This window comes from Orycteropus afer, unplaced genomic scaffold, assembly GCF_000298275.1.
Source record: "Orycteropus afer afer isolate SDZICR_OR568_19922 unplaced genomic scaffold, OryAfe1.0 scaffold00005, whole genome shotgun sequence".
In the NCBI taxonomy this organism is placed as follows: Eukaryota; Metazoa; Chordata; class Mammalia; order Tubulidentata; family Orycteropodidae; genus Orycteropus; species Orycteropus afer.
The window spans coordinates 28,517,553-28,544,647 of record NW_006921592.1 but is presented as its reverse complement, the minus strand read 5'-3'; the positions used below and the strand labels follow the sequence as shown (position 1 = coordinate 28,544,647).

Genomic DNA, 27,095 nt, shown 5'->3' with positions numbered 1-27,095 from the left:
TAAACTGTGGTCAATGACATGAGACAAAGTATATGTGAACTGCTGTATGGAAAGTGAATTTGCTATGTAAATCTTCACCCAAATAAAAACAAATAAATAAATAAATAAGGGGAAAAAAAAATCAAACACATAATTACTGTATGATCCAGCAATTCCACTGCTAGGTATATACCCAAGAAACTTGAAAGCACCAACTCAAGCATAGTGCTTATTGCAACATATTTACAATAACCAAAAGGTGGAAACAACCCAGGTTTCTTTCAAGGAATGAATGGATAAACAAAATGTGTTATATCTATGCAGTAGAATATATTTAGCCATAAAGAGAAATGAAGTTTTGATACATACCATGACACAGATAAATCTTGAAACCATTATGCTGACTGAAATAAGATACCAAAAGTCAAATACTGTATGATCCCACTTACATGAAATATCTGAATAGACAAATGCATATAGACAAAATGTTATTAGTGACTATCAGGGGCTAGGGTGAGGAGGGACAAGGGGTTATTGCTGAAAGTGTACTGAATTTGTGTTTGGAGTGGTAAGTTTTTGGAAATGGATATTGGTGATGGTAGCAAAATATGTTGAATCTCACTAAATTATACACTTGAAAATAGTTAAAATGGCAAAATTTTTGTTACATAATTTCACTACATGCACAGAGATGGGCAAAAGTCTCTTCAGATACCTCACCAAAGAGGATAAATATACATGGCATATAAGCAAGTGAAAAGATGCTCAATATCAAGATGTCCTTCAGAAAGTTAATGGATAAACCAACTGCTACAACTGTGCAATGGAACACTATTTAGTGATAAAAAGAAATGAATTTTCAGTCCACACAGTTACATGAATAATGCATTTAAATGCATATTGCTAAATGAAAGAAACCAGACTGAAAAGCAATATACTTTATCATTTATATGACATTCTAAAAATGGCAAAATTATGGAGATCAGTAGTTGCCAGAGGTTAGGGGAGGGAGGATTGTTGAGTAAATTAAACACACTAGATTTTTTGGAGCAGTCATCTGATTTTGTATGATATCGCATTTTGCATACATGACACTTGGCATTTGTCAAAACCCATAGAACCTTTCAGCATCAAGAGTGAACTTTAATGTATACAAATATTTTTAAGATCAGGAGATTTGAGGTCCCCAGGATCTCCATCCATTTAGACTGTAATAAAAGTATCTAAGTATATAAGGAAGATGGGGCAATCTACTTCCGTAGTGATACTGCCTTGGAAACCCAAGGAGGGGTCGCTATGAGTCGGGTCCGACTTGACAGCTCGTAACAACACCAAACAACAAGTATATCACAAATGTATGACATAACCTCACTGGAGGGGTTTTGCGAAAAAGGTGCTGACCTGAGAAATTTTGTAGAGAAATGAGTACAGACTAAGACTAAAGACAAAATGAACTGCACGTAAGCACCCTACTTGGTGAAGTTGTTTCCCATATGGGTGTGGATTAATTTTGAAACCATTATACATGAATATTGGAATTGAACAATAGTTAAATGGATTGAGTATGATGGGAGGCAGTTTTCTCACTGTTAAATAAATAAATGCTGGAATAAATCATGTAGGTACTGGACTAGAGTGAAGACATCAGTATGAATTCATATTTAGCTGATATACAGATAAATAGATACAGGAATAATTATAAGTATGTTTGTATGCATAGATTATTGTACAAATGTATTTTTTAGGTTTGTCTACTGAGAGAACCTAGAAGAAACTATATCCCAGTACAATGCACACAGCCAATGCCCAAGATGTAGTTTCTAATATCATCCTCTGATGAGAAGAACCAAGGCTCCTTGGAGAAATGGCTGATTCTGGGGCTAGGGAGATGAGTATGGAGCATCTTGTAGAGCCTGAAAGTGAGGAAATATTTAGGAGAAAATAAATAAATAAAAGGATCTAAATGAAAGAACTCCCCACAGCAAATCAGCAACAATTTGAGCAACAAAATATATAATGTACTATTGGTTTATAACCTTAGAAATACAAAATATTTATGCCCTATACTGATATCAGTAAGGAGCGCTGATGGTGTAGTGATTAAGACATTTGGCTGCTAACCAACAGATAAGTGATTCAAACCCACAGCTGCTGTACACAAGAAAGATGCAATCAGCTTCTATAAAAATTCACAACCTTGGAAACCCAATGGGGGTCTCTATGAATCAGATTTGACTCAGTGACAATGAGTTTGGTTTATACTGATATAAATAAATAATTGAATAAATAATTTATGTAGATACTCCTCCCTTGAGGAAGTGGAGCATAATTCCCCACTGCTTTAGTGGGTTGTTCCTGATGGCTTCTTCTGAAGAGTATAGTATTCACAAAGGAAAAGAAAGAATAATTTTGCAGTGAATAAACCTGACAACCACTACTTCAACTAGGTGACCCAAGTTAACATCATCAGCGATAGCATGTTGATAGCATGTACCTCTGATGAAATGTGGTGGTTATGATAGGCAAGCACTTCCCTCTGTGATCTTGCTCCCAAAAATACATAACCCCCATCTAACTATGAGATCATCAGACAAACCCAAATGGAGGACATTCTACAGTGTTCTCTAACTACTAAGATCATAAAAAACAAGGCAAGTTCTCTCATAGTCTAGAGGATCCTAAAGACACAAGATGACTAAATATATTATCCTAGATATTGTTGTGTGCTATTGAGTCAATTTTCAACTCATAGTGAAACGATATGACAGAGTAAACCTGTCCCATTGGGTAGTAAAGGCTGTAATCTTTATGAGAGTAGATTGCCAGGTCTTTCTTGTGTGGCAGTGCTTGGTGGGTTCAAACCACCAACCTTTCAGTTAGCAACTGAGCACTTAACCATTGACCCATCTTGGCTCCTTCTAACCCAGAGTATCATGCCAGGAAACATAATAAAAATCCTGAAGATTAAAGACAAAAAAAAAGAAAAAAAACTTAAAAGGCAGTGAGAGAGAAATGATACCTTTCAGGGGAAAACAGCTTGAATGACACTAGATTTCTCATCCAAAACTGTGAAGGGCACAGCATTTTTCAAGTGCTAAAATAAAGACTGTCAACCCAGAATTCTATATCCAGTGGAAATCTTTCTTGGAAATGAAAGAGAAATCAAGACATTCTCAGATGAAAGAAAGCTAAAAGAATTAATGTCAACAAGCAGTGGTTAAGCATTTGGATGCTAACCAAAGGTCAGTGGTTCAAACCCACAAGCTCCTCCATGGAAAGAGGATGTGGCAGTTTATATCTGTAAAGATTACAGTCTTGGAAGCCCTATGAGGAAGTTCTGCTGTATCTCTGGGGTTGCTATGAGTCAGATTTGACTTGATGGCAACAAGTTTTGGTTTTTCGTTTGACCTACCCTGAAAGAATGGCCAAACGAAGTTCTTGAAAGAGAAAGGAAATGATAAAAATAATCTCAGAGCATCAAGAAGGAAGAAAGAACAATAGAAAGAGTAAAAATATGGGTTGTTGCAGTAGACTTTCCTTCACTTTTGAGTTTCTAAATTTTGTTTGATGGTTGAAGGAAAAATTATAACCTTGCTTGATACGATTCTCAATGTCTATAGAGGAAATAATTAAGATAATCATAGTTTAAAAAGGAAATGGTAAATGACTTGAAAGAAGTATGGTCTTTATATTTCCTTTGAACTGGTAAAAATGTCAACATTAGCAGTAAGTTAAGTGTATGTATAATACCTAGAACAACCACTAAGAAAATTTATACAAGATGATAGACTCAAAACCACTAAAGATAAATAAAAATTGAGTTCTAAGAAATGTTTAAGAGACCTACCGGACCACAAGTAAAAGAAAATTTAAAGCAGAGGGGAACAAACAAAATCTGTAAAATGGCAGACTTGAGTCTTAACATATTAAAAATTACATTAAATGTAAATGTTCTAAATACACCAATTAAAAAACAGTTGATTTAAAAAATATGACTCAAGTATATTGTCTACAAGAAATTCACTTCAAAAATATTGATATAAGTAGTTTGAAAATAAAAGAATGGAAAAAGATTAATCATAAGAAAACAGAAGTGACTATATTAATCTCAGAAAAAGTAGATTTAGGAGCAAAGAAAATGATCAGTGACAGATGTTACATAAATAATAAAAGTCAGTCTACCAACAAGACATAAGCTGTTGCTGTAGTGTCAATTTTGATCCATAGTGACTGTATGAAAAACCAAACCCACTGCCATCAGGTTGATTCCAACTCACAGGAACCCCCATTGGGTTTCAGAGGCAGTAAATCTTTACAGAAGTAGATCGCCCCATCCTACTTCCGCGGAGCAGCTGGTGGGTTTGAATTGCCAACCTTCTGATTAGCAGTCAAATGCCTCAGGCACTATGCCACCAGAGCTCCATATATTATGATATTGCGATTATGCATAAACTAATTCTTTCCTTCTTTCACATTTGCTCTGGAAGTGTAGAGACCAATAGTTGCATCTGTTGGTTACTCACAAGCTTTTAAGACCCAAGACACTACACACAAAACTAAGATGTAGAACATAACTTTATGAAATACACTATGCCAGTTGACCGAGATGTTCCACAAGACTATGATCCTAATCCTTCAAACCCAGAAAACCAGTCCTGAGAGGTGTTTGATTGTGTCTTGCAAATATAATTATGTGCCCTATGAGAATCCCTGGTGGTGCAGTGGTTAAGTGCTCATCTGCTCAAAAGGTCAATGGTTCAACCCATGAGCCATTCTACAGGGGAATACTTGCTTCAGCAACTATTTACAGCCTTGGAAATCCCATAGAACAGTTTTAACCTTTCCTAAAGGGTCATTGTGAGTCAGAATTAGACTTGATGTCTATAGATTCTTTTTTGGTTTGGTACCCCATATGTGCTTTATTATATATATATATGAATATATATGCATAAAGTCACATAGACGCATATACATATATATATAATCTATATGTGGGAGCTCTGGTAGCATAGTTCCTAAGGCACTTGTCTGCTAACCAGAAGTCTGGCAGTTTAAATCCACCAGCCACTCCTTGGAAGGAAGATGGGGCAATCTACTTCTGTAGTGATACTGCCTTGGAAACTCAAGGAGGGGTCGCTATGAGTCGGGTCCAACTCAATGGCACACAACAATAAGAACAAAAACATGTATATCAATATATAGGTCTATATATAAATATATATATATATATGTATATGCATCTATGTGATACATATATACCAGCACCTATATTTTCTGCTGTTTCAAATTATTGCCATAGCAATTACCAAAGCTCCTTTTATCTTGTGTACTTTTTAGTGACATCATTTATCTTTGTCAAGCTGTGTACAGTTCACCCTAATTTGGTGTTACCTTTCTCATCACCAAAACTGACAAATGTTATTATCTAGAGAGTGACTCCATCTCTATAAGCCCCCCAGTAACCATTAGTGAACATTAGTGAACATTATTTTCTGTGTATGTACGTATTCATGTCATTTCAAAGAAGTTAGAACATATTGTTTTGTTTTTATGGTTGACTTATTTCTCTCCACATAATGTCCTTCAGGTTTATCTGATTTTTTATCTGATTATTTATCCACATTCCAAGATGTTTTGGGAACTCAGTTTCCATTATCACTGAATAGTATTCCATTATTTATATATGCCATATTTGATTTATACATTCATTCATTGTCGGGCGCTTAAGTTATTTCCATCTTTTTGCTATAAGTGAGTAGTGCTACAATGAGCATAGGTCTATGTATGTCTGTTCATGTCACTTCTGCAGTGAACAAACCAACAAACCTGGTATATACCTAGGCATGAAATTGCTGACTCTTAAATGGAGAGTAGCTAATGCAAATGGAAGAAATGATTAAATAAAAGAGCTGAATAAAAGTTTTCAAAGGACAGCTTATGAAGACAAAATAAAATGTTATAATAGGCGCTCTGGTAGCATAGTGCCTTAGGCACTTGACTGCTAACCAGAAGGCTGGCGGTTCAAACCCACCGGTCACTCCTTGGAAGGAAGGTTGGGCATTCCTACTTCCGTAGTGATACTGCCTCGGAAACCCAAGGAGGAGTAGCTATGAGTCGGGGCCGACTCAATGGCAAATAACAACAACAACAACAACAATGAAATGTTCAGAGCCCTGGAATTAGAAAACCAAAGGGGAAGAACACACAGGCATTTCTCAAGCTGGGAGAACTGAAGAAAAATTCAAGCCCTGAGTTGCAGTACTGAAGGATTTTCTGAGCAAAATATTGAATGATGCAGGAAGCATCAGAAGAAGTTAGAAGGGATACACAGAGTTGCTGTACCAAAAAGAATTGGTCAACATTCACCCATTTCAAGTGGTAGCATGTAATCAAGAACCAGTGGTACTGAAGGAAGAAGTTGAAGCTACACTGAAGGAATTGGTGAAAAATAAGTCTCCAGGAATTGATGAATTATTCAAGGAGATATTTCAACAAATAGATGGCATGCTGGAGGCACTCACTCATTTATGCTAAGAAATTTAGAAATCAGCTACCTGGCCAACCAACTGGACAAGACCCATAATTGTGCCCATTCCAAAGAAAGATGATCCAACAGAATGTGTAAATTATCAAATAATACCATTAATATCACATGCAAGTAAAATTTTGCTGAAGATAATTAAAAAATGGTTGCAGCAGTATATTGACAGGAAACTGCCATAAATGCAAGTCTTCCTCCATTCAGAAGAGGGCACGGAATGAGGGATATCATTACTGATGTCAGATGGATATTGGCTGCAAGCAAAGAATACCAGAAAGAGGTTTACTTGTGTTTTATTGACTATGCAAAGGCATTTGACTGTGGATAATAACAAATTATGGATAACACTGTGAAAAATAGGAATTCCAGAACACTTAATTGTGCTCATGAGGAACCTGTACATAGATCAAGAGGCAGTCGTTCAAACAGAACAAGGGGATACGGAATTGTTTAAAATCAGGAAAGATGTGTGTCAGAATTGTATCCTATCATTCTACTTACTCAATTGGTATGCTGAACAAATAATCCAAGAAACCGAACTGTATGAAGAAGAATGTGGCATCAGGAATGGAGGAAGACTCATAAACAACCTTCAATATGCAGATGATGTAACCTCACTTGCTGAAAATGAAGAGGACTTGAAACATTTACTGATGAAGATCAAAGACTGCAGTCTTCACTGTGGATTATACCTCAACATAAAGAAAACAAAAATCCTCACAACTGGATCAATGAGTAACAGCATGATAAATGGAGAAAAGTTGAAGTTGTCTCACAGTCAACGCCCATAGAAGCAGCAGACAAGAAATCAGACAAATTGCACTAGGAAAATCTGCTGCAAAAGACCTCTTCACAGTGTTAAAAAGCAAAGATGTCAGTTTAAAAACTAAAGTGTGCCTGACCCAAGTCATGGTATTTTCAATTGCCTTGTACACATGTGAAATCTGGACAACGCGTAAGGAAAAACACAAAAGAATTGATGCATTGTAATTGTGATATTGCCAAAGAATATGGAAAATACCATGGACTGCCAGGAAAAAAAAAAAAAAAACACTGCCATTGAGTCGAATCCGACTCACAGTGACCCCTCTGGGTTTCCGAGGCAGTATCATTATGGAAGTAGATTGCCTAGTCTTCCTTCCGAAAGAGTGGCTGGTAGGTTTGGACCACCAGCCTTCTGGCTAGCAGTCAAATGCCTTAGGCACTATGCCACCAGAGTTCCTGAGGACTGCCAGAAGAATGAACAAATCTGTCTTGAAAGAAGTACAGCTGGGATGCTCCTTGGAAGCGAGAATGGCCAGACTTAATCTCACGTACTTTGGTCACATTGTCAGAAGGGACTGGTCCCTGAAGAAGGACATCATGCTTGGTAAAGAACAGGGTCAGCAAAAAAAGGGGAAGATCCTCCAGGAGATTGATTGACACAGTGCTGGCAATGATGGGTTGAAGAATAGCAAAGATTTTGAGGATGGTGCAGGAGCAGGCATTCTTTTGTTCTGTTGTACATAGGGTTGCTGTGAGTCGGAGTCAAGTTGACCACACCTAATAACAACAACCAGCCACTCCTCGGAAGGAAGATGGGGCAATCTACTTCCGTAGTGATATTGCCTCGGAAACCCAAGGAGGGGTCACTATGAGTCAGGTCTAACTCAATGGCACATAACAACAACAACAATAACAACAACATCTTAGTGGGAGTGACATAGTATCTCATTGTGGTTTTGATTTGCATTTTTCTGATGGCTAATGACATTGAGCATCTTTTCATGTGTCTGGCATTTGAATATCCTTTGGTGAAGTGTCTGTTCATGTCCTTTGCCTGTTTTTTTTTTTTTTTTATTTAGTTATTTGTCTTTTTGTTGTTAAGTTGTAAAAGTTTTCTGTGTATTTTAGTTATTAGACTATATTGATTATATTGTTCCCAAAGATATTTTTCCAAGTCTGTGGTTTATCTTTCAAAGAACTCTCTTGGTAAAGTTTTTCGATGAATATAAGTATTTAACTTTTATGAGTTCCCAGTTAATCTGTTTTGTTTTTTATTGCTTATACATTTGTTATATCAAAGGAAACCATGAAGTTTATGGTTTTAGACTTAACATTTAGGTCCTTGATGCATTTTGGATTAATTGTTGTATATGATGTGAGGTATGGATCGTATTTTATTTTTCTGCATGTGGAAATCAGTTTTGCTGGCAGTATGTATTGTAGAATCTTCCCTTATCTTTTTAGTAGAATGTATGATGATATCTTCTGTTTAATTCCATTTCTTTCCCCTTTTAATTCTCAATATTAATAATTTGTGTTTTACTTTCTTATCAATCTGACTTGATGTTTATGTACAGGTATGTGTCACTTAACATCCATGATATGTTCTGTGAAATACAGTGTTATGTGATTTGGATGTTGTATGAACATCATATTAAAACCTTATGGGAACCAGGTTCGGGTCATCCTTGTCACTTCTGCTGCTGCTGGAACTGCTGAAGAAGGCTGGAGGAATGGGCTAGCATTGGTGACTGAGAAGGGCAGTGGCAGGAGGACAGCAAGAGAAATATAGCAAGGAGGGAGTGGAGCATGCCTATCCATGCCCGCTATTCCACTTGCCTGAGTGGAACAGAAGCAGGCCAGCCCTAGTACCTCCCCACTCTCACCTGCCCATGGAACAAAGCCCAAGAGTCCATGCCCAAAGCTATGTTCTCTGCCTCTCTTGCCTGAATCTTTAAAACCATTAAGAGAAAATAAAAGGAGAGCTGCTTTTCCCCTACCTCTCCCCCCAAAAAAAGTCTTATGGAACCACATATGTATATGTAGTTGGACACTGTCTGAACAGATGTTAAGCAATGCATACCTATATTGATGTTTTCAATAGCATTTGGCTTTAGTGACTTCTTTTTTTCCACTTAGTTTTAGTTCATTTCACCCTTTTTTCCCCTTGCTTTTTTTGGTAAAAGCCTAGGTTATGATTTGAGACATTTTTTCTTTTCTAAAATAAGGACTTAAAATACCTTGTTTTTTTCTAAAATTTCTTTAGGTGCTTCATACAGATATTGATATGCTTTATTTTCATTTATTTCAAAATACTATGTCCCCTATATTTCCTTTGAGTCATTGCTCATATAGATGTGTACTTTCTGTATGAAGTTTTTTTCCCATTTTATTTAGCTTTTATTTTGAAATAATTATATATTCACAGCAAGTTTCAAAGATAAAGGAAGATACTGTGTTTTGTTCTTCTTGTTGTTAGATGATGTCAAGTCGGTTCCAACTCATGGCAACCCCATGATAACAAACAAAGCATTACCTGGTCTTGTGCCATTCTCACAATTGTTACCATGTTTAAGCCTATTGTTGCAGCCACTGTGTCAGTCAATCTTATTGAAGGTGTTACTCTTTTCCATTGACCCTCTACTTTACCAAGTGTGATATCTTTCTCTGGGAACTAGTACCTCCTGATAACTTGTCCGAAGGACATGAGACAAAGTCTTGCCATTCTTGCTTCCAAGAAACTTTCTGTCTATACTTCTTCCAAGACAGATCGTTCATTTGTCTGGCAGTCTATGGTATAGTCAATATTCTTAACCAATATATGTGAATTCTGCTTTGGTCTTCCCTACTCATTGTTCAGCTGTCACATGCATATGAGGTGATTGCAAATACCATGACCAGAAGGCTAGTGGTTCAAACCCACCAGCCACTCCTTGGAAGGAAGGTTGGGCAATCTACTTCCATAGTGACACCACCTCAGCAACCCAAGGAGGGGTCGCTATGAGTCAGGTCCTACTCGATGGCACATAACAACAACTACAACATGACTTGAGTCAGGAATACCTTAGTCTTCAAAGTGACGTCTTTGCTTTTTGATACTTTAAAAGAAGTCTTTTGCAGATTTGCCCAAGGAAGTGCATCATTTTATTTATTTATCATCATTTGATTTCCTGACTGCTGCTTCATTGTGTTCATTGTGGATCCAAGTAAAATGAAATTCCTGACAGCTTCACCCTTTTCTCCATTGATCATGATGTTGCTTATTGGTCCAGTTGTAAGGATTTTTGTCTTCTTTATATTGAAGCATAATCCATACTGAAGTTTGTAGTCTTTGATTTTCAGCAGTGAATGCTTCAGGTCCTCTTCATTTTCAGCAAACAAGTTGTGCCCTCTGCATTTATTCATGAGTCTTCCTCCAGTCAGGGTGCCATATTTTTCTTCATGTTGTCCAGTTCTTGGATTATTTGTTCACAATGTTATCCATAATTTTATGATCCACACAGGCAAAGGCCTTTGCATAGTCAATAAAATACAGGTAAACATCTTTCTGATAATTTCTGCTTTCAACCAAGATCCATCTGTCTTGAATATCTGGAAGTTCACTGCCAATGTACTGCTACAACTGTTTTTTAAAATAATTATCTGTAGCAGAACTGTAGTTACATGCTGTATTAATGTTGTTTGGTAATTTCCACATTCTGATGGATCACCTTTCTTTGGAATAGGCACAAATATGGATCTCTCCAGTAGGTTGACAGGTAACTGTCTTCCAAATTTCTTGGCATAGGCAAGGGCAAACAACCAGAACAGGTAAAGGGGAGAGCCCCCAGGCAGGAAGCGGGAAACCAGGGCATGCGGCCGAAGCAGGTAGAGGCAAAGCGAGAAAGTGAGCGGAGCGGTTTGGAACAACTAAGGGATACAAATTTGTCTGTCAGTTTGTCGTACTGTGTTGGCTGCATGTTGCTGTGAGGCTGGAGGCTGTGCCACCGGTATTTCAAACACCTGCAGTGTTGCCCATGATAGATAGATTTCAGCAGAGCTTCCAGACTGAGACAGATTTGGAAGAAGGAAGAGGCTATCTACTTCTGAAAGAATTGGCCAGAGAAAACCTTATTAATAGCAGTGAAACACAGTCTGATATATTACTGGACAACTTTATGAATGGCCCTGAAACACTGTCTGATACAGTGCCAGAAGATAAGCCCCTTAGGTCGGAAGGCACTCAAAATATAACTGAGAAAGAGCTACCTCATCAGAGTAGAACCAACCTTAATAGTATAGATAAAGTAGACCTTTTGGGACCTCCATTTTCTGACATGGCACAAATCAAAATGAGAAGAAACAGCTGAAAACATCCATTAATAATAGGAACATGGAATGTATGAAATATGAATCTAGGAAAATTGAAAGTTGTCAAACATGAAATGGAATGCATAAAGATTGATATCCTAGGCATTCATTAGCTGAAATGGACTGGTTTGGGCCCATTCTCAATCAGACAACCATATGATGTACTATGCCAGGAATGACAAATTTAAGAGTAATGGCATGGCATTCGTCATCATAAAGAATGTTTCAAGATCTATCCTGAAGTACAATGCTGTCAGTGATAGGATAGTATCCATACATCTACAAGGATGGCCAATTAATACTACTATTATTCAAATTTATGCACCAACCATCAAAACCAAAGATGAGGAAATTAAAGATTTTTACCAACTTCTGCAGTCTGAAATTGGCCAAATATGCAATCAAGATGTGCTGATTATCATTGGTGATTGAAATGCAAAAGTTAGAAACACAGAAGAATCACCAGTAGTTGGAAAATATGGCCTTGGTGATAGAAATAACACTGGAGTTGCATGATAGAATTTTTCAAGAACAATGACTTATTCATTGCAAATACCTTTTTTCTACAACACAAATGGGGGCTATACATGTGGACTTCACCAGATGGAGTACACAGGAATCAGATTGACTGTATCTGTGGCAAGAGGTGATGGAAAAGCTCAATATCTTCAGCCAAAACAAGGCAAAGAGCTGATTGTGGAACAGACCATCAACTGCTCATGTGCAAGTTCAACTTGAAGTTGAAGACAATTAAAACAAGTCTACATGAGCCAAAATATGACCTTGAATATATCCCTCCTGAATTCAGAGGTCATCAAAAGAACATATTTGTTACATTGAACACCAATGATCGAAAACCAGAAGAATTTGAGGATGACATCAAGAACATCATTCATGAAGAAAGCAAAAGGTCATTAAAAAGACAGGAAAGGAAGAAAAGACCAAAAGGTCATTAAAAAGACAGGAAAGGAAGAAAAGATGTCAGAAGAGACTCTGAAACTTGCCCTTGAACAGAGAGTAGCTAAAGCAAATGAAAGAAATGACAAGATAAATATAGAGCTGAACAGAAGATTGCAAAGAACAGCTTGAGAAGACAAAGTCAATTATTATAGTGAAATGTGCAAAGACCTGGAATTGGAAAGCCAAAAGGGAAGAACAAACCTGGCATTTCTCAAGCTGAAAGAACTGAAGAAAAAATTTAAGCCTCAAGTTGCAATATTTAAAGATTCTGTGGGCAATATATCAAATGATGTAGAAAGCATCAAAAGAAGATGGAAGGAATACACAGAGTCATTGTACCAAAAATAATTTGTCTTCTAACTGAAATATGCATTCTTCAGCCAGTTCATTTCTTTTCTTTTGTCCTTCCAAAGTGTTACCTATCTCCATAATCTTAGTGTTCATCTTTTGGATATCTAATAGTTGTTTTTGTATGATTTCTAATTGTCTATCTATGAGTCAGGTCCGACTCGACGGCACATAACAACAACAACACAACATTTATTTTGTCATTTTGTTTTTGTATGAATTTCCCGAATACCTCAAAGGTATTTTCAGTCTTTCCTCACTTCTGTTTATGGTTTCCTTGAGCTCTTTGAAGGACACACACACACACACACACACACACACCAAAGGAAAAAAAAAAAACCTCAGTGCCGTCGAGTCGGGTCCAACTCATAGCAACCCCTTCTTGGGTTCCAAAGTGGTATCACTTCAGAAATAGTTGCCCAAACTTCCTTCCAGGGAGTGGCTGGTGGCGTAGTACCTAAGGCATTTGAATGCTAACCAGAAGGCTGGAGCTTCAAACCCACCAGACACTCCCTGGAAGGAAGGCTGGAGAATCTAGTTCTATAGAGATACCACCTCGGAAACACAAGAAGGGGTCACTATGAGTCAAATCACCTTGACAGCAGTGAATTTGGTTTGGTTTTATCTATCTGTCTATCTGTCTGTCTGTCTGTCTATCTTTCAGATTCCTTATCAGGTAGTTTTATTACTTGTTCTTCCTCAGGGAGATTTCCTAGTTCTTTATTTTGGTCACTTGCTTCCACTATCTTGTCTTATTTCTTTGAAGTTGTCTGTTGTCACCAAGACATTTTGAAGTTGTTGCTTTTGTTTTTGAGTGTGTGTTAGTGTGTTTCACCATGGGTTTCTTTTTCTTTGTTTCAATATATCCAGATGAGTGGGGCAAGTGTGCTTCTTTGGTTGTTTACTTGGCAGCATTAGGGAACTCCCCAGCTATCTCCGGATTGATGGAATAACTGATGGAATGTGGGTGCAGGTCTCTGTTTAACATGAAGAGGAGCTGCAGTTGGGATGAACAGATGTAGTCCCCCATCGGTCATTGATCCAGTGGTGTAGGAGCTGATAGTGGTGCTTGTCCATTGGGTGATGTGGTTGGTGAAGTACATAAACATGGCTGACTAGTGGAGTGTTAGTGTCCTCCTCCTGTTGGTTGAGGCAAGAAGAAGAAGAAAAAAGGATAATTTAAAAATAATACAAGGAGAAGGGAAGGAAAAAGAATAAAAATAAAAGAGAAAAATATGGAAAAAAAGAAAAGGGGGTGTGGTTAATCGGAAAGATTGGCAAAATGTAAGAAGACAAAGAGGAAGAGAGAAAAATAAACAGATAAAAAGAGAGAAATACTGGGAAAGAAGGAAGGAGTAAAATATTGAGGAAATAAGGAATCTTATAAGGAGAAGCTTTTGTAATTATGGTCAGCCGGCAGTCCTGAGAGCAGGCAGGTGCAGCAGAAACCACTGATCCACCAGGGTGTGTAACTGTGGAGGTGAAAGGAGCCTGGCATGAGTGGGCTTCTCCAGTAGAAAAGGCTGTAGATGTTTGCCTCTTGTGCTCAGTGTGAGAAGGATCAGCGAGTGACATATGCAGACAGAGGGATGGCTGCAGCCTCTGGGTCTGTCTGTTTGGGGTAGGTTGATGTGGATGGCTGCAGGGCATCCTTGACCACCAGCTTGGTAGTAGTGGGGAGAGGCTTTGCCCTATTCACAGGGAAGATGTACTTTTTGGAGTGGAGAGTGTGGCTCACCAGTTGTAATTCAATGGTGTGGGTCTGGCACCTTTCTGGTTACACACAGCATTTATCCAGCTCCTGCCCATACTCTCGTAAAATGCTGCCCTGGTACCATTTTTTCATCATACCCTAACACAGTCTTCAATTGCAGAGGTGGGAGGTACCTAGTGTGAGTGAGCCCCTTTGAGGGAGGAGGCTGCAGAGTTGTGCCTCTTGTGTTCAGTGTGATAAATTGTTCTCAGTCCCTTAGGCACCAAGCAGACGAGTTTCAGCCCCTAAGTCAGTCTGCTAGAGCTGGAGGTATTCAGGACTTGGGGTTGATGAGGGCAGGGATTCTCTATTTACTGAGTGTGTGGCTACAGAAAGGGTATTTAACCCTATGCACAGGGTAGGTGTGCATTTGTTAGATCAGAGTATACCCCTCCTATCTCGGTTCCTTGGCATGGATGTGTCACCTTTCTGGGTATGTTGTTGTTGTTGTTGTTGTTGTTGTGTGCCGTCGAGTCGGCCCCGACTCATAACGACCCCTCCTTGGGTTTCCGAGGCAGTATCACTACGGAAGTAGGATTGCCCATCCTTCTTTCTGAGGAGTGGCTGGTGGGTTTGAACCGCCAGCCCTCTGGTTAGCAGTCAAGTGCTTTAGCCACTATGCTACCAGAGCTCCTTTTTTGGGTGTACACAACCAATTGTCCAGGTCTTGCCCAGATTCAGTGAAATAAGAGATTGTTCCAAGCTCCGTTTCTTCAACGACCCCAGTACAGGCCTTTTGCCAGCCCAAATAGCTTCTGCTGTTAGTGAGTTGATTCCCTTTTTCATTCCCTTCTTCTCTCCATGGCTGCCTGCCATTGTTGTTGTTATGCGCTGTCGAGTAGGACCCGACTCATAGTGACCCCTCCTTGGGTTTCCAAGGCTGTGTCACAACGGAAGTAGATTGCCCACCTTTACTTCAGAGGAGTGGCTGATGGATTTGAATTGCCAGCCTTCTGGTTAGCAGTCAAGTGTCTTAAGCACCACCTGTGCCACTGTAACTCTGACCTGCTTTCCTGCACATTACTCTCCCAGCTCCCCCATGTCCCTGAATTACTCCCAATCTGTCTACACTGTGTCACTATTGCAGTGTAGATTCCATGAAGCTCCCCCATTCAGTGTCTGATGTTTCTATTCAATTTTTCCCCTATTACACCAGTTCCAGCCTCTGCTCTCTCCCCAGTCACTAATCTTGTTCCATTTCCCTTTCCATGCAGTGCTCAGTCTGATTCTTTATCTATTCATTTGGTGAGAAGATCGTTATTTGTACCTTACAGTTAATTTTTTGTGGATTTCTGTTATAAAGGGATTGGGCAGAATGTGTTAGCAGGGCACCATCTTGTCTTCCTTCACTTTAATTTTAATATAGCCATTCACACTTTATTTTATTAGTGTTTGCATAGTATCTTTTTCCTTCCGTTCACAATTTTTTGTAAGCATCATACAGTTGAGTCTTCTTTTTTATCCAAGGTGTCAATCTCTGTATTTTAGTCAGAATAATTGGGCCATTTATTTTAATGTTGTTATTGCTATGACATTTATTATAATGTTGTTATTGTTGTTATTACTATTTATCACATCTGTTCTTCCTTTTTTTCTTTCCCTGCCTTTAATTGTGTATTTTTCACTATTATGTTTTAGCTCCATCATTATTGGCTTATTAGCTAATTCCTTTTTTTGTATATGTGTGGTTGCTGTAAGGTTTACAATATGTATCTTTAATTTATTATAATCTATTTTCAAATAATATTTTATCATTTCATACATGTTATAAGAATCTTATAGTAATTTTCTTCTGTTTTCTAGCTTCCCTCTTTTGTGCTATTTTTGTCATATATTTTACTTATATATGTTATAAGCCCAAGAATATACTGTTGTTGTTTTATAAATGATCAGTTATCTTTTAAAAAGAGTTCTAAAATAAGAAAAATGTATTTTATATTTATTCTTGTGTTTCCAGTTTATAGTGTTGTTTATTTCTTTGTGTAGGTCAAGAATTCCACCTAGTATGATTTCTTTTCTGCTGTCTGAAGAATTTCTTTTAATTTTTCTTGTAATATACTTTTGTTGTTGTTGTGTACCGTCAAGTTGGACCCAACTCATAGTGACCCTTCCTTGGGTTTCCGAGGCAGTATCATTACAGAAGTAGATTGCCCAACCTTCCTTCCGAGGAGTGGCTGGTGGGTTTGAACCACTGGCCTTCTGGTTAGCAGTCAAGTGCCTTAGGCACTATGCTACCAGAGCTCCTTGTAGTACACTTTAGTTGGTGATAAATGCTCTCAGCTGTTGTACACCTGAAAACATCTTGTATTCTCTAGGTATAGAATTCTAGAACAACCTTTTTCCTTTCAGTGCTTCTAAAGTATGACTTGGTGGTTTGCATACTTTCATTCTTATCTTTGTTCCTCTGTGCATCTTATGTCTTTTTTGAGTCTGCTTAAAATTTTCTCTTATCAGCAATAAACTGATTTTCAACAAGTTGATTATAATGTAAGATGGGGTAATTTTCTTCATGTTTCTTATGCTTGGCATTCATTAGCTTCTTGGATTCGTGGGTGTATATGCTTAATTAAAATTAGAACATTTTAGCCATTATTTCTCCAGCTTTCTTTCCATCCCTCTTTTTTTCCTTTCCAGTTCTAATTACACATATTTTAGACAGCTTGATATTATCCCACAGGTCACAGATGCTCTGTTTACTTTTTCCAGACTTTATTTTCTGTTAAGTGTTTTATTTTATGGTTTCCATTGCTCTGCCTTAAAAATCACCAATTTGTCTTATGTCATTTATCATTCCTTAAATGGCATCTGAACTCTTACTAATCCTCTCCAATGTTTTCTTCTTGGTTGGTTGGTTGGTTGGTTTTCTCATTCCATAAGTTGTATTTTTCATATCTACAAGTTTACTTTGGGACTTCATACATATATACATACACACACACACACATATGTTGTTGTTGTTATGTGCCATCGAGTCGGACCCGATTCATAGCGACCCCTCCTTGGGTTTCTGAGGCAGTAGATTGCCCCATCTTCCTTCAGAGGAGTGGCTGGTGGGTTTGAACCACCAGCCTTCTGGTTAGCAGTCAAGTGCCTTAGGCACTATGCTACCAGGGTGTGTGTATATATATATATACACACACACACACGAAAATCATACATATATATATATGATTTCTGTTTGTCTTCTTACCATGTTCATGATTTTTCTCTATTTGAACATGTAGAATAATGGCTATTTTAATGGCCTTGGCTGATAATTTTATCATGTGTTGTTTCTTATTCAACTTTTTTCCTTGTTAAGAGTCATATATTTTTGCTTGTATTCATACCTTTTAATTTTTTAATTGGGTGCTAAATATTGTGAATTTTACATTGTTGAATGTTAGATTTTGTTATACTTTAAAATATATTTTTTGACCGTTTTTCAGATTCACTTAAATTACTTGAAATAACTTTGATCCTTTCAAGTTATTCTTTTAGGTTTTGATGTTGGATTAAGAGCACTTTAGTTTAGGGATAATTTGGTCACTCTCTTCAGGCAATCAGCCACTCCTCAGAAGGAAGGTTGGGCATCTACTTCCGTAGAGATACTGCCTCAGAAACCCAAGGAGGGGTTGCTATGAGTTGGGGCCGACTTGATGACACATAACAACAACAACAACAACTCAGGCAATATCTTCTGGTTATTTTACCCAGTACCCCATGTATCAGGAGATCTTTCCATCAAAACTGGTAGAAACAAAAACATCCCACCTGTGTATGCTTGGACTATTTTGCAGCCTACTTCCTTCTAGGGGTTCTTTCCCCAACCTCAAGTAGTTTCCTTAGATGCATGCACAAGTCAGTCCTCTTCTAAAGAGTCAAGGAAACCCTTCTGCAAATCTCCAAAATACTTTCTCTCTGTACAGCTATTTTCTTCTCTGGTATTTTACCCCACAAACTCTAGTTGCCATGAATTCCTTAAATATCCAGTTCTGTCTATGCAACTTACTAAGTCTGTCAGGCTCTGTTTTGTTGGTCTCTTATCTTTTTTTTTTTTTTTTTTTCACTATGGTTTGGAAACTCGCTCAGCAGTAAGCTGTGTTAATCATAGGCTTCACCTTACTTGTTTCCATATCCTCAAGAATCTTTGTTCTGCATTCCCTATTGTCTGAAGTCTAAGAACTGTTGTTTCATGTATTGCATGCAGTCTTCTAGATGTCCACTGTGTAGCAGTAAATTAGTTCCTATTGTTCCATCCTATCCAGATATGGACATCCCCAAGAAATCCCTTTGAAACCAAACATGTTGACCTTAATTCAAATTTAATGTTATTTGGCTTGTGATTTATTGACTTAAGGAGAGTAATCCTTTTTTAATATAATAAAATATTTTCTCTCCAAAAACTGTCAAATGGGCATTTTCAGCATACTGCTTCTGAAGCTGTATCTTCTCTCACTTTCAGGAACAATGAAACCTGGGCAGCTCACTCAGGTCCTAAATTATTTCCCATTTACAGGGTCCTGCTTTACAAAACCAGAACTGATCTTTACATTGGAACAAGGAGAAGATCCAACATTGTTAAAGGAAGAATTTATAAACAAAAACTCCCCAGGTGAGTTATTACATACTGCAGAAGATATTTGTGGGAAATTAAATCCAGAGTGATCAGCTAAAGGTCGGTAGTTTGAAATATTTTTTAGCACTCTTTTTTCTTTTTAAGAAGACTTTGTCTTTGGGATTTGAAAAATGATAGATACAATACAATGTAGAAAGGCAAGATCTAACAAAAGAGGTAGAATGTAAGCATGTTGATTTTCTTATCTTTAAAAGATAGGCGCTATCTGTATTATTTAAGTTGAAATATTATTTGTTGGATGTATAGTAACAGCAATAAGAGAAAACTAAGAAAGGTTATTAAAGCTTCTATAATTAGCAGTCAAAGGATCAGGAGAGAGAAAAAACAGTAATGTTACCATTATGTAATAGAGAATTGATAAATGCTGTCTAAATAGATTACTAAGGAATTACAACGCAAACACAACCATTGCCGTGGAATCAGATCCGACCCACAATACTATAATTATGATGATAACTACCAGAGATAAATACAACCTTCCTAATTATTAGAAGATAAATACACTTAAAAGAGCAGAGACAGACTTAATACTGAAATAATTTTTAATGAAGCTGTGTCAGTGGTCCCCAGGACCATCCAAGGTGTAATAATTTGCTATAAGAACTTACTGGACTCAGCACATGGATGTATGCATGGCTAAGGTTTATTACAGCAAAAAGATAGGAAGCAAACTCAGCAAAGAGAAAAGACAGAAAGGGCCAAGTCCAGAAGAAGCAAGGTACCAGGTTCTAAGTCCTCTCTCCGTGGAGTTCTATGTTGTTGTTGCTATGTGCTGTCGAGTTGGACCCGACTCATAGCGACTCCTCCTTGGGTTTCCAAGGCAGTATCATTATGGAAGTAGATTGCTCAGTCTTCCTTCCAAGGAGTGGCTGATGGGTTTGAATTGCCAACCTTCTGGTTAGCAGTCAGGTGCCTTAGGCACTACGCTACCAGAGGATACACTAATTTTCCCAGCAATGACAACATGTGTGACATGTGCAGCTCATTAGGGACTCAGTGCCCAGTGTATTTTCTAGGGACTGGTTGCATAGGCATCCTCTGTCTAGCATGTACCAAATTCCAGACTCCTGGAAGGAAAGCAGATGTTTAGCATAAATCCCATCGTACAAGCAGTTTAGGCACAGCAAACCACTGTTACCAATTCTGATAATATTATGAACCTTTTGAAAATCTACATTTCCAGATGCCAGCCAAGGGATAACTTTGCAAGCATGCCTTTATAAGCATAGCAGTCTCAGACCTGGATATTAACACTTTTTCTGTACAAAAACTGTGCAGATACATTATATTACATAAAGTAAGACAGACATACCTGCCATATCAACTAATGTACGTGGACTAAAGTTACTTAGTAAGAGAAAATGCTATCAGATTATGTCAGAGTATACCGAAAACTAATTTGGGAAATTTGAAATACAATTCTGAATTGTTAAGCTGATAAATACAAGAATAATTCACTGTTTATTTATCTAACTACTACTTAAAATTCAATTCTGGTTAAAAATAGATGATGAGAAGGACATTTTGATAATGCTAAAGAACACACAAAAAAGAAATATAAAGTTTTGAAAATCTGTGTAGGAAATGAATTATTACCAAGATTCATAAAACAAAAAAATGCAAGAAGATAAGGAAAGGTACATTAGATATAGTAGATCATAATATGCACTGGTATAAAATCTGTACTCTGGAAATGAAGAATAAACCTTTTAAATGGCATTGGGACCTTAATGAGATATAAAAGTATTTGATGGAAATATCAATAAATTCCACAAAGAGGAAATATAATTCAAAAAACTATAAATTGCACACAATATGATAAAAGTTACAATCCCTCTATCTTAACTTTAGTAATGAATATATGTGTGTATGTGTGTGTTTCTAAACCTTGTTTGATCAAAGAGTAAATCAAAATTGTACACTATCCAGAAAATTATAAAAAGAAAAAACATATTAGAACCTTTGGGCTATAGATGAAACAGTTCTTAGAAAAATTTTTTAGTCTTGTGTGCTTATTTTAAAACACAAGGAAAGTTAAAAAATAATAATAAGAAGAAAACCGAAAGGAGTAATAAAGATAAAACTATAATGGTATAAATTATAAGGTCAAAGATAGTTCTTGGAATAAAAATAATTTAATTAAATAGCTAACCTCAGCTAGAAAAAAGGAAAGAAACCACTATATTAGAACTAATTTTGCAGATATACCTAGCAATCGTAGTGCAAATATTTTGAAAGAAATATGATGAAAGACATGCAATATATTGAAACAAAATTTTTCTTGAAAAGTTTGAGGGTCATTAACCAAAACTAAAATAGTGGGATATATTATGTTCATAGATTAGAATTCTCTATTTTGAAACCCTTAATTTTTCCCAATGCGTTTATATGTTCGATATAATACCAATAGTGTGAAAGAACTCTCTGGATAATTTTGGAGTTTGCTACTTTTTAAGGGCCACTGATTTAATTTATGCTACAGAGGTGTGGAAAGTATATAAGAATGAGAAATGTATTTAGGAAGAGATAAAGCTGCATCAAATATAGTTTATATCATTTAAGATGCCATTGATTAAAAAGTGAACCAGTATTTTAGGCATAACCATGAGAGAGAAATTATTGCTCATATAACCATGGACATGCCAGTAATTTTAAATGCATTCTAATTTCAATAAATTCATTTTCTTAAAACACCATGTGTCTTATGTATCCATTGCTTGAATAATAAATGGTACAGGCAGTAACTACTTTCAGATTTTAAAATAAATGGTGCTTTAGTTAGTGGAGAAAAGCCTTTGTGTTTGTTTGTTTTAAGCTTTGGGAAAAATAGTGTTGCCCTGAAGAGCATCTACATTCTAAGTAGTGTTATAGATGGAATTCAGGATAACTTACAGGAAGAGTGTAAGTACACGATATTGTTAGAAATGAACCATTGTTGGAAATGCACCATTATTGGTCAAGGACTACAGCAGAAAATATGGTGGACTAGTGGAATGGTAGTTAGAACGAGTAATGAGCATGCAGTTAGTGATCACATCTCTTAAATCTTTTATCTATTGGTACTTGGGGTAGTGGACTCAAGGCCTTCAATTGTTTTTAATATAAACCTGACATTACTGTGTGGGAAATAGGTAGCAGCAGAGCAATAGCAATCAAATATACATAGGAAATTTGTGATCAATAAATACAAAAGATACTAGTAAAGTTTCTAGGACCAGGCTGAAACATAGTATCCTTAGGTTCTGACACTCAGTAGAAATGAAAAAAGTTGAAAAGTAGATGGGAAGCAGAATTAAGGTTTGGATAATGGTGCAGTGATGTCATTAACTGCACCTTTATCATTTCCTGGTTGCCAGTCACTTCTATGACACTTCCTCTGTCTGACATTAATAACCCAGGGTTAGATTAGACCTTATCCCTGGCCACCTGAGGCCAAGCCATCAGGTTCCTGCCATAGGCTCAGGAGTTTGCATAACTTCCTGCACTTCAGACCAGCCAGCCCCTGCCTCTTCAGAGGCCCCTAGGACCAGGTCACAAGCTAGAAGGATTGTATCCTTCATCAACTTCCCATGCAGCTTCTCACTAACCACCAGCCACCCAGAGCTGGTATCATCACAAGTTAAGATTCTGTCTTGCTAGCCCCTACTGGGTCATTGCCTCCTGTAAATTCATTAATTTTCTATAACAGCTCACAAACTTCTTGGAGACTATTATCTATACTTAACAGTTAAACCAAAAACTAAACCCATTGCCATCAAGTAGATTCCGACTCATAGTGACCCTTGTTAGGTTCCAAGGCAGTAAATCTTTCAGGAAGTAGGTGGCCCAGTCTTCCTTCTGTGGAGTGGCTGGTGGGTTTGTACCACCAACCTTCTGGTTAGCAGTCAAATGCCTTAGCATTGTGCCTACTTGTTATAAACATAAAGCATACAAGTGAGAAAATTCATCAGGGAATGTCTAGGAGAGTTCCTTGCAGCACTAGCCTTCCATTGTCCCCTGGAACATGCCACACCCTCTCCCTTGTATGACTATTGCCACCAACCCAGGAAGCCCTAAAGAGAAGGCTCCAAGATCCAATGTCTCTGAATCATTGAGGTCTCAATATGCATGACTGGGGCCTTAATGCAAAGTTATGATCAGTCCAGAAAATGAATAAGTGTGACTGACTGCCTCATGCCCATCCTTCATGAAAACTGTTGCCAGGGTGGGGCATGTGTAGACCCATACTTATTTACACATGTTTAAGTGTTGCCTGGCTATTTCGGAAAACAAAGAGCACCTTAATTGCTCAGGCTATTACAAGGACCATTTTCAGAAAGCAGAGACAAAGCTTAAACCAAGTTCTCTGTCTCATGGAAGGGGCAACATTAGTTTTGGGAAGATTACTGAGCAAATTGTAGGAGGAAAGTTAAGATTTGAGGATCAAGAGAGGTTCACTATTAAACAACCCTGACATAATAAACCAAGAGACAAGAGTCAGGATAGGACACTGAATCCAATCCAAGTGGAAAATTGGCTTTACTCCCATCAGTTCTACACTTCCACTTATACACTTATATTCCTGTGAATGACACAACAGAGAGAATTAAAGTGATGCTTATTGGACTATTTCTTTTAACATGAGGAAATACCCACTGCCATTGAGTTGATTCTGACTCATAGCGACCCTGCAGAACAAAGTGGCACTGCCCCATAAGATTTCCAAGGCTGTGAATCTGTGGGAAGAGACTGCCTCATCCTTCTTCCATGAAGTGGTTGGTAGGTTTAAATCACCAACGTTTTGGTTAGCAAGTGGATGCATTAGCTATCCTTAACATGAGGAATTTGTACAATTACACATTTATTTTGGTTTTAATGTATTGAACACAAAAAACTAGAAATCCAACTGGAAGCATGTAAACTGACAAGTATCCTATCATTGATATCTATATGTGACTGGGTAAGAATCTGTACACTGATGTTCCTTCCTAATCTAAACCCTGTCTCTGATAACCCTTGAAAGCTCTTCTCTATTAATTTCTCTTGTCATTCTACTTAATGCTTATCATCTTTGTCAAATCCATCCCATGTTCTTGTTTTTCTTTATCCAAGACCCAGTTCTCAAATAGCATCCATTCTCAATTCATTGTTCATTTTCTTTATATCCTCTTCTCTTCCCAACTGTATAATTACATTTACAAATTACCTATGTAGATTAATTTTAGGTTTTCTGCTACTGAAAGTTTGTTTTTACAAAGAAAGGTAGGGAATGTACACTTGAAATTACTTTATTGTTGGGAGACTGAATCAGAAACCAAGGAGTATAATACATAATAGGGGCTATGTAAGCTCATTCCATAAGAAGTGTATCAAGCAACATAAAATATTTTTCATTTTCTCATTTTTAGAAAACTTCCAACATGGTGAACTTATAGAAAAGACATCAGGAAACCAAAGCAAACATCTGTGGCAAGTTTTATTCAACAACAAAACAGTGCATGCAGAGCAAGAAAACATTTCAGGAAAGCAATGTAATCTGGGCACGACCATTTTTCCTTCAAGAAAAATGCCTTGTGAATGTGACACTGCAGGACCTACTTACCAGGATCTCAGCTCCTTGTCTTCACACTGTAAATATTCAATTGAGAAGGCTGATGAACTTAATGCATGTGAGAAATGGCTCCTCAGTATTAAGGATACTAATACTGGAGAGAATTTTTTTAATTATGAAAATATGAAAGCCTTTAGTCATGTGGAAGAACTTACTCAGTCTCTTTCAAATCAGCCTTTGGGCCAAGCTTTTGAATATAATGAATGTGAAGGAGCTTTCCTTGGGAAAGCTGCTCTTGTTACATCTAAGAATGCCCACACAAAAATGAAATTTTATAAGTACAATAAATTTAGAAAAAACCCATGTGATAAATCAACCCTTACTGTTTCTCAGAGCATTCATACAGAGGAAAATAGTCACTGTGACTTTAATGGATATGAATGTAATGCAAATGAGAATTTCAGTAGGTTCATTCAACTTCAAAGAACTAATACAGGAGGGATAACTTGCAGCCAAAAACCATACTTTAGAGACCATCAGAGAACTCAAACAAGGTTAAAAACCCTTGAATGTGAGAAAAACTTCAGAAAATGTGAGAAAATTCATGTAGGCATGAAACCTTTTGAACATGAAAAGTGTTTCAGCAATAATTCAACCCTTCCAGTGCATCAGAGAACTCACACAACAGAAAAATCCTCTGATTATAATACATATACAAAGACATTCAGTGACCCGTCAGCTTGCAGAGTACATCAGAGAACTCCCATAAAAGTAAAGCCCTATCAGTGTAATGAATGTGGGAAGTTCTGCTCTAGGAAGTCATACCTTACTGTACATAGCAAAACTCACACAGGTGAGAAACCCTATGAATGTCATGAATGTGGGAAGGCTTTCAGTGAGAAGGCACGCCTAAGAAAGCATCAAAGAACTCACACAGGAGAGAAACCCTATAAATGTGATGGATGTGAGAAAGCTTTCAGTACAAAGTCAGGCCTAAGAATACATCTGAGAACTCACACAGGAGAGAAGCCCTTTGAATGTAATGAATGTGGGAAAGCTTTCAACTATAAGTCAATCCTCATAGTACATCAGAGAACTCACACCGGGGAGAAACCCTTTGATTGTAATGCATGTGAGAAATCATTCAGCCATATGTCAGGCCTAAGAAATCATCAGAGAACTCACACAGGGGAAAGACCATATAAATGTGATAAATGTGGGAAAGCTTTCAAACTGAAGTCAGGCCTAAGAAAGCATTATAGAACTCACACAGGGGAGAAACCATATAAATGTGATCAGTGTGGGAAAGCTTTTGGTCAGAAATCACAACTCAGAGGACATGACAGAATTCATACAGGAGAGAAACCCTATACATGTAATCAGTGTGGGGAATCTTTCAGCCAGAAATCAAACCTCAGAGTGCACCAGAGAACTCACACTGGGGAGAAACCATATAAATGTAATGAATGTGGAAAATCTTTCAGGCAGAAATCAAATCTCAGAGGACATCAGAGAATTCACACAGGGGAGAAACCATATAAATGTAATGACTGTGGAAAAGCTTTCAGTGAGAAGTCGGTCCTAAGAAAACATCAGAGAACTCACACAGGAGAGAAGCCCTATAATTGCAACCAATGTGGGGAAGCTTTCAGCCAAAAATCAAACCTTAGGGTACATCAGAGAACTCACACAGGGGAGAGACCCTACAAATGTAGTGAATGTGGAAAAAACTTCAGCCAGAAATCAAGCCTTAAAGAACATCAAAAAGCCCACATAGAGGATTAAAATATGATTATAAATAATGTAAGAAAACTCTCAGCCAGAAATCAAACCTCACAGTATATCAGGGAACACAAGAGAGAAACCTTATGAATAGAATAAATGTCTGTATTTCCTCTGCAAGATGTCTACCTTCACAAAACATCAAGAAAATTTACATAGGAGAGAAATTCTTGAAATGCATTTCATATGGGCAGTCTTTTGGCCAGAGTACAGTCCTTACTGGATATTAGTAAATGCACCCAAGAAAGAAGTTCTATAAAGATAATGAATATGGGAAACATTCCGTGTGAATACAATCCTGAGAATACTCACACTGCAGAAAAACTCTGAGGAGTTATTATGTGAAAACTGCTTGCCAGCATAAAAACTCATTCATCAGAAAAATCACAAAGCACATCAAGAATGTAATGAATGGAGACCAGAAGAACTAGATGGTGCCCAGCTACCAATGCCAACCACTCAGGAGAGG

General features: G+C 37.5%; 1 protein-coding gene across 1 annotated transcript; it reads left to right on the top strand.

Annotated features, from left to right (window-relative positions):
* The first annotated feature begins 11,137 nt into the window (after positions 1-11,137).
* ZNF782 (zinc finger protein 782) lies at positions 11,138-26,720 on the top strand. The gene is made up of 5 exons (XM_042780638.1): positions 11,138-11,171; positions 19,141-19,290; positions 24,702-25,533; positions 25,618-26,621; positions 26,701-26,720. The coding sequence occupies exons 1-5, from the start codon at positions 11,138-11,140 to the stop codon at positions 26,718-26,720; spliced, it is 2,040 nt and encodes a 679-aa protein (XP_042636572.1).
* The last annotated feature ends 375 nt before the right edge of the window (positions 26,721-27,095 follow it).

Excerpts from the sequence above, each read along its gene's own strand:
- ZNF782 (XM_042780638.1), top strand. The coding sequence starts at position 11,138 with ATGCGGCCGAAGCAGGTAGAGGCAAAGCGAGAAA. Across the intron at positions 11,172-19,140 it reads GGTAGAGGCAAAGCGAGAAA|GAACAATGAAACCTGGGCAG; the intron begins GTGAGCGGAGCG and ends TCTCACTTTCAG. Across the intron at positions 26,622-26,700 it reads ACATCAAAAAGCCCACATAG|GAGAGAAACCTTATGAATAG; the intron begins AGGATTAAAATA and ends CAGGGAACACAA.